General features: G+C 52.8%; 1 protein-coding gene across 1 annotated transcript; it reads right to left on the minus strand.

Annotated features, from left to right (window-relative positions):
* Positions 1-274: 274 nt before the first annotated feature.
* Positions 275-3,615, minus strand: Sost (sclerostin). Its single transcript, XM_042674115.1, has 2 exons — positions 3,374-3,615; positions 275-690 (listed from the first exon to the last, which is right to left on the minus strand). The coding sequence occupies exons 1-2, from the start codon at positions 3,588-3,590 to the stop codon at positions 275-277; spliced, it is 633 nt and encodes a 210-aa protein (XP_042530049.1). The 5' UTR covers positions 3,591-3,615.
* Between the last annotated feature and the right edge of the window lie 4,149 nt (positions 3,616-7,764).

A 7,764-nucleotide genomic window follows, 5' to 3' on the forward strand; every position in this document is an offset into this window, starting at 1 on the left:
AGATCTGGGCGACCCCATGGGCCGGACTGTGTGGCTCAGTGTCTGTGTCTGTGACTCAGTTCCCTCCCCCTGCGGGACCTCCTTGGGGGGAGGGGGAGGGGCTTTGCGGGCACCCAGGATTCTGCCCTGCCTGGGGGGGAGAGGGGGTTCAGGCCCCTTCCGGTCCTGGGGTGCGAACACTTAAAAATTAAAAACAAACAAACAGTAATGGAGCCGCGCAGAAGGGCAGGAAGGGAGGCCCGGGTGGGGGCGCGGCGCAGCGTGGACTTCTTATCTAGTATGCGTTCTCCAGCTCAGCCTGGTTGGCCTTGGGGCCCCGGGTGCGGGGCCGGGGTTTGCGGCCCTTGTGCGGCCGCGCGGTGTCGAAGTCCTTGAGCTCGGAGCGGTTGTGCGAGCGCGTGAGCCGCTTGCATTTGCACGAGGCCACCAGGCGCACCTTGCGCGCGCGGGGCGCGGCGCCGCCCGGGCACAGCAGCTGCACGCGCTGCGCGCGGTAGCCGTCGGGGATGCAGCGGAACTCCGGCCCGTTCGGGCGCCACCATTTGCCCCGGCCGATGGCATTGGGCAGCAGACGTGCGGGGCCGCACTGGCCCGAGCACACCAGCTCGGTGACCGGCTTGGCGCTGCGGCACGGCCCATCCGTCACATAGCGGGTGTAGTGTAGCTCCTGGCAGCTGTACTCCGACACATCTGCAGAGACAGACAGACAGAGGCTTGCGTGAGAGCTACGGCCTGGGCCCCTCCCCCACCTGCCCCAGCGGCCGGCTGGCCAGACGTCTCCTGTCCTTGCTGCCCCTAGCCAGGCAGCTTTGCACCCTGCAGGTGTGGTGGGTAGAGAACTCCCCAGCCCATCTCCTCCACTTGGAACCAAGAGACTGCAGAGGCCAAACACCAGGGCTCCAAGATCACTTACTTGCCCTAGTTGGGCAAGTGACTTTCCCATCTGTGAAATGGGTTTCCCCAGGATTTAGGGGCTCACTCGCTGCCTAGCTACTGGCTACTGGCACAGAACATCATTTGGTACCCAGTGAGCACCAAGTGTTAGCTATGCATATAATGTGTGTGTGTGTGTGTGCCAGTACTGGGACTTGAACTCTGGGCACACTTTCTCTTGGCTTTAAAAAAAAAAAAAAGGCTAGCCCTCTATCACTTGAGCCACAGCTCCACTTCTGGCCTTTGGTTGATTAATTGGAGATAAGAGTCTCACAAACTTTCCCACTTGGTCTGGCTTCGAACCATGATCCTCAGATCCCGGCCTCCTGAGCATTTAAGATTACAGGTGTGAGCCACCAGGATCTGCCTTATAATGCCTTATTCATTATTCCTCTTCCTACTGAAGCCACTGCTGTGCCTGTACTGGACTTCCACACTAGCCACACCTTGCATTCAGCTCTGCCTCCTCCTAAATTCCTCTTCCAGAGACTTGGGAGGCGTGGACAGGAGATGGAGAAAGGAGCAGAGGTTAATTGGAGGTAATAAATCAGGACAGCTGCTGGGCAGGGAGGAGTGGACAGGCAGGTGGTCAGGATAAGGATTCATTAGACTTGAAAGGAACCGAAGGCCATGTGCCCAACCCCCTCATTATCCAAGGGGACCCTGAGGTCCAGGGAGAGAAAAGGCAGAGCAGGGACTCCTGACTGTCTTCCCTAGGGTCCTATCTCCAAAAGATGGGAGCAATTGCTCAGGTCCCCATAGTGGGTGAGGAGGGGTGTGCCTCCAAAACAATTACGTCTCTACCAGAAGGAGACAGAGCTCTCCAATCTTGCAGTATCAACTGCCACAAGCAATTATTAAGCGTTTGCTGTATACAGGCTTTCTGCCGCAGGCAATTATTGAGTATTTTCTGTATACAGGCGTTCTGCCCTGTTCTGAGTCACGCAGGGCATCTGACATGAAATCATCTGTTCCCTGGTTTGGGAGGGCTGAGGGGACATTAGTCTCTGGGGAACTGGCCTGGACCTCTGCCAGACACACGTTGACTGTGACTCTTTCTGTGGGAGCTTTCATAAATTGGTTGGTCCCCACATGAGCACCCCCAAAGGTTTCACAGGGACGATTCCAATAGGACCCGAAGATTTAAGAAAAAAAAATTCCTAAAACCAAACCAAAGAAGGGCAGCAAGCCTGGCGGGGGAGAAGAGACCTTGCCTTCCTCCTGTGGCCAGGGATTCTGGCTCTAGGCTGGTTTGGCATCCTCAGCCCCTAGCAGGGGTGGCAGGTCGGGGAAGGAGTTGGTTTGGGGCTTTCCAAGAATAGTGCCCTCAGTCAGGTACTTCCTCTGCAGAGGGAGACTTTGAGCTCGTGGCTTCCTCAGGGCCGTAGCCTATCCTGGGAGCCCAAGAGGGTTTTATGTCTGTGTGCAGGGTCGTCATCAACCTTCAAGCAATCCTTTGGGCTCAACTGCCCTGAGCTGCCTGGGACATGAGGTGAGGTGCTCTATCCTGCCCTGGAGAAGACCCAAGGCGTTGTCTGGCCTCTGGGGTCACCTCTTCCCCGTCATGGCTCCTCTGGCTGACACGGGACAGTCCTCCTACCCAGAACCCTGGGCAGGGGGCTTCTCTCCTGCCTGGATAATGGCCACCGGGCAGCGAGGCCCTCATTCTGAAATATCCCAGCCTTCCCTGTCCCCGCTCAGCTGGACCTGCCAGCTCTGCCCATGACCCCCAGTCCCCTAGCCTCGGCTTCTCTGCACAGGTATGACCAGGAACCTGGATGTGGCCACCATAGGGCCAGTACTTTCTCTGAAGGAGGCTAAGCTAGGGCTGAGGTGGCTGCTCAGGACAGTGGTGACATGTGTCCCCCGACCACACAGAGTCACTGCCATCTCCAGCTGCCGCCCACATCAGAGACTCAATCAGCACCTACGACTCCCTTTCCTTTCACAGCCAGCCCTGGGCACCCCCTGGGCAAAGGGAGATGGCAGGGGGCGCTCTTACCTCTGTCTCTCCTGCTTTATGGGGATCTCGATCTCCATATTCCCCTCCCAGCAGGCTGTCTTGCAGCTGAATTAAACTGGGCTCAAATCTCAACTCTTCTACTGGGTACCAAGCAACTGTCTTCTTCGACTGGGGCTCCCAGGGCTCCCGTACTGGGGCCAGAAACTGGACCTGGCTCCTATGTTGTCAGGAGAGGGTTCCTGTAATAAGCCCTCTGGGTCTGTACTAATGACATACCCTCCCCAGCTCAGCCTCTTCCCTGCCCTGGACTTTCCTATGCCAACCCCTCTGCCCATGCCCTTGAATTTTAAGTCTTCTAGATGCCATCTTCCTCCTGCCTCCAGGAAAGCCTCTCTCTCCAAAGCCTCCAAAGAGAAGTTTCTAGAAGACTCTAGAAGATTCTCTGCTCGTCTCCCAAGATGTTCCTCTAACTCATACCTTTGGCCTCAAAGGGGTGATGAGGAGGTCTCCCTCCATTCTCTGCCCGGTTCATGGTCTTGTTCTCTGCCTCTGGAGGGGGCTCGTGGTACTCCCCGAGTTCAGGAATGATTTCTGTGGCATCATTCTTGAAGGTCTGCCACCCCTGGCCCTCCACGGCTTGGAAGGCTGCATGCACCAGCAGGCAGAGGAGACAGAGGGCTAGAGAGAGCTGCATGGTGCCAGCCACAGGAGGGCACTGGCCTTCCAGTAACACAGGCTCCGGTCCCCCAGCCTAGACACACTTGCCTTTTTAAAGCCCCCTCCACCTCGTGCCAGCCAATGAGGGTGGGCTGGGCTGGGGCCAGTCCTGAGCAGACCTCAGCCCCGGGGGAGGGGACAGGGGTGTGCCCAGAGCAAGCCCTTCCCTGTGTGCCCCCCCCCTCCCCAGCTCAGCAAACTTCCAAAGTGCTGCTGGCACTCAGGTGGCCCAGAGAAAGGAGGGTGTGTGAAACAGGGTGCCCAAAGCCTGGCACCTCCCACGGGCAGGCGGCAGCCGGCTGTGTTTTTCAGATATCAAAATGAACTCTGGCTTTTAATTGTCTGCCTTCCTGGGCCCTTGGGCATTCTAGAAACAAACTGTGAATCAGCTTAACAAAGAAAATACTAGACTCTGCCTGCTCCACAGGCTGTGGCTGAGGCCAGCTGATCTTTCTCAGACCAAGTCTATTTTTTACCCCCACTCACCAATGGTTGTCTGTCCCCCACTCAGACCCAGCCAGAGGCAAAAGGAGGCTTCCTTGTTTCAGGGTACTACGGACCAAACCCAGGGTTTCAAGCATATTAGGCAAGTGCTTTACCACTAAGCTATGTCCCACTTCCAAGAAAAATGTCTTTTTAGGAAATTCTAGTGGTTGCTGGGCACTGGTGGCTCATGCCTATAATCCTAGCTAGTTAAGAAGCTGAGATCTGAGGATGGAGGCTTGAAGCCAGCCCAGGCAGGAAAGTTCATTAGACTATGATCTCCAACTAACCAGCAAAGAGTGGCGGGGTGGGGGTGGGGGTGTGGGGGGGAGACAGAAGTGGAACTGTGGCTTAAGTGGTAGAGTGTTAGCCTTGAGCAAAAAAGCTAAGGGACAGGGCCCATGCCTAACCACGACTGGTGTGCAGGCTGGAGTGGGAGTGGACCACACAAAATTCCATGTGTGTATATGTGTCTATGTGTGCACATGTGTGCATGTGTGTGTACACGTTTGCATGCACACACACACTGTTACTAGGGCTAGAGCTCAGGGCCTTACACACTTACTTGGCTTTTTCAAGGTTGGTGCTTGAGCCACAACTCTATTTCTTTTTGCTGGTTAATTGGAGATAAAAAGACTCATGGATTTTTCTGCCTGCATTGGCTTGAAACCACCATCTTCGGGATTACAGACATGAGTCACCAGGGCCCAGTGGCCAACACATTGAGAGCTGACTTTTTATTTGATCTTCTGGCTTATCAATCCATACTTTATGGAAAACCAGCTTTGAGTCTTCTACAGGAAGCGTTGAGCAGTACCTACCACCGTGTGCTCCAAGAACCCATTCCCTGGTCAGTCCAGGCAAGTAGAAACTAAAAAGAACTTGCTAGGTCAGCCTGGAGTAGCAGTAGGGCCTGGGGGACTTGGCGAGGCAAGGGTCAGGAAGGTTCACACCTGAGGTGTAAGTGAGGAAAGGAGGCTGGCAGGAGCCTTCGTTGGAGAGCGATGGTTGGAGGCTGCCCCAGCCCTGGGGAGAGGCTGGGTCCGGTCACCTGGGCATGCCAGCCGGGCGATGAATCAGTGTGCCTCACCTGCAGAGATTCTGCAGTTTTGTCACCTGCCTTGACTTGTAAGTCGCTGTGTCCATCTGTGGCCGACTGACTCCGTTTTGTCCATCATCGATCACCCGACACATGAATGCAGCTGTGCTGACAGTTTTACAAGCCAGACAGAAGTCCCTACAGGAAGGGCCTCTGATACCTGCTTCCTAAGTCAGTTTCCTTCAGGGCAGACAAAAACAGCTGTGTCCATTGTTGGGAGTGATCTATCTCTCCTGACAGAGCCACTGGTATTGTGAGAAGCTGGCCCTCTATGGCCCCTCTCTTTGTCTGTGACCCCCCCCCCTCCCCAAACTCCCACCACAGCCTCCTTTTCCTCTGCTCTGGAATGTAGACTATTAACCCTGTTCCTGCCAGACACCTACCACCAGACAGGAGTTGAAGTTCCCACTGTGCTTCTTGAAACTCAGATGGATGCTCATGGCTCCACCTACTGGTAGGAGCCGTCATGACACCCGCCTTAAATAGAAACTGGTGGTGTTCGGTTTTTGGAATACATCTGCCATCTGCTGGACACAAGAGGAGTTGCCAGCAAATGCAAGGATTCTATACTATTTTACTTACGATTTTTTTTGGGGGGGGGGCGCGGGAGGAGGGTCGGTCCTGGAGCTTGAACTCTGGGCCTGGGCGCCGTCCCTGAGCTCTTCGGCTCAAGGCTAGTGCTCTACCACTTGAGCCACAGCGCCACTTCCGGCTTTTTTCGTTTTGCTTATGTGGTGCTGAGGAATCGAACCCAGGGCCTCAGGCATGCAAGGCAAGCGATCTACCACTGAGCCACCTTCCCAGCCCTGCTTACGATTTTATGGAGAACCAAAATAGGAATTTTCATAGGAAGACTCAGAAGGACCTGCTGCCATATCTGCCATTTGCTCTTTCATTTCACGTGACACCACAGACAACTCTTTCCTGGGACCACAAACTTGTCATTATTCAGTTCTACAATGTTTTCAGGTGTTAAATCTGCAGGGTTTCTGGCTGATTTCTGTTGTGGGTGGTTTAGGTTATTTACAATCTTCTTCATTCCTAGTAAGACTGCTGTGAACATCTTTGTATAAAGTAATTTTAAATTCATTAAAGGCTTTGAGATGATTCTAAATTCACAGGCTCTTGTAAGAACTGAGAGATTTTGCACACCCTTTACTGAGTGTCTCCCAGTGCTAACATCCTGTGAACCTATAAGCACAGGTCACAACCCAGATGTTGCACAAATGTGTGCATTCTACACAATTGTATGTGTGCATTCTACACAATTGTATGTGTGTAGATCTGCTCATCCATCCATACAATCAAAATAATGAACAGCTCCTATTAGTCTTTTATAATGACATCTACTTCCTTGGAGAGTTCTCTATGTTATATGTATCCGAAACTTAGTTTTTGTTTGTTGGCTTAAAAAAAGCTAAGATTCTTTCTAGGTAGAAACAAGCCTTAGGCCTGGGGAAGTGAACCATTTAGTACTTCTTGGTATCTTTTATAGGGCTCTGAGGGGTTATAGCTTGGGCCAAATATGAATGAGGCCCTGGATGACAGCAGCAGGAGGAGGAGGAGGAGGAGGAGGAGGAGGAGGAGGAGGAGGAGGCGGTGGCGGCGGCAAGTTTCATGCCTGTTGCATCACCAATAAATGTATTAAAACACTGATTCTCAATCCCACTAGCAAAATGTAAGTGTGCATGTTTGATCATTTGCTAGGACTGGCTGTCATAACTATTTAAAACAACTAAAGTTTGTCTTATAGATCTGGAGGTGGGAAGTCCAAGATTAAGATGTTGTCAAGGTTGGCTCATTCGGAGCTCCTTGGCCTTATAGAAGCACCCCCACCCACCCAACCCCTGCCATCCTCCTCTTCACACAGAACACTGTGTTCTGTGTCTAAATGCCCCCCTCTTTATGAAGAATCCAGTGCTAAAGGCTAAGGGACTGCCCTAATGACCTCATTTAATCAATTTGGTGACCACCTGGCCACCTCCTGAGGTACAGGGGGTTACTAGGACTTTTGTGGGAATTTGGGAGAGAGACAACTTTCAACACATGGCAGCTTGTTTCACCACAAGGTCACCACCAGAGCTCGAGCTGCAACCTTTTGAAACTTACATTTAACAGTTGCACATTAATTTCTAGAGAGGCTGTTCTCTCAGCCTGTCTGTGCATTCAAGGAGGAAAGGGGTTCGTGTTTCCTTCCAGCAGCCCTGTAGAGATGCATTCCAACTCCTCCTAACTTCAGCACCAGCTAGAAAGTGATCACTTCCATCAGGAAAAGACTTAGGGGCCAAGAGGAGAAAGAGGGAGAGAGAGAGATGGGGAATGGGAAGCTGGGGAAGGGGAGGAGGAAGAAGAAGAGAAAAAGAGAAAGAGAAAAAGAGGAAGAGAAAGCAAGAGAAAGAGACCACTACGGAAGGAGATGTAGCCCATCGAAGAGTACTTCCCTGGAATTGGTCCCCAGCACTAAAGAACAAATGAACATAAGACATTTTCGGATGTTAATTTTTATTTCAGGGCTTGATTTTAGGGCCTGGGCGCTGACCCTTAGCCTTTTCCCTCAAGTCTGGTGCTC

Source organism: Dipodomys spectabilis, unplaced genomic scaffold (assembly GCF_019054845.1).
Source record: "Dipodomys spectabilis isolate Male_0828 unplaced genomic scaffold, ASM1905484v1 ptg000018l, whole genome shotgun sequence".
NCBI lineage: Eukaryota > Metazoa > Chordata > Mammalia > Rodentia > Heteromyidae > Dipodomys > Dipodomys spectabilis.

Excerpts from the sequence above, each read along its gene's own strand:
- Sost (XM_042674115.1), bottom strand. The coding sequence starts at position 3,590 with ATGCAGCTCTCTCTAGCCCTCTGTCTCCTCTGCCTGCTGGTGCATGCA. Across the intron at positions 691-3,373 it reads TCACCCCTTTGAGGCCAAAG|ATGTGTCGGAGTACAGCTGC; the intron begins GTATGAGTTAGA and ends CTGTCTCTGCAG.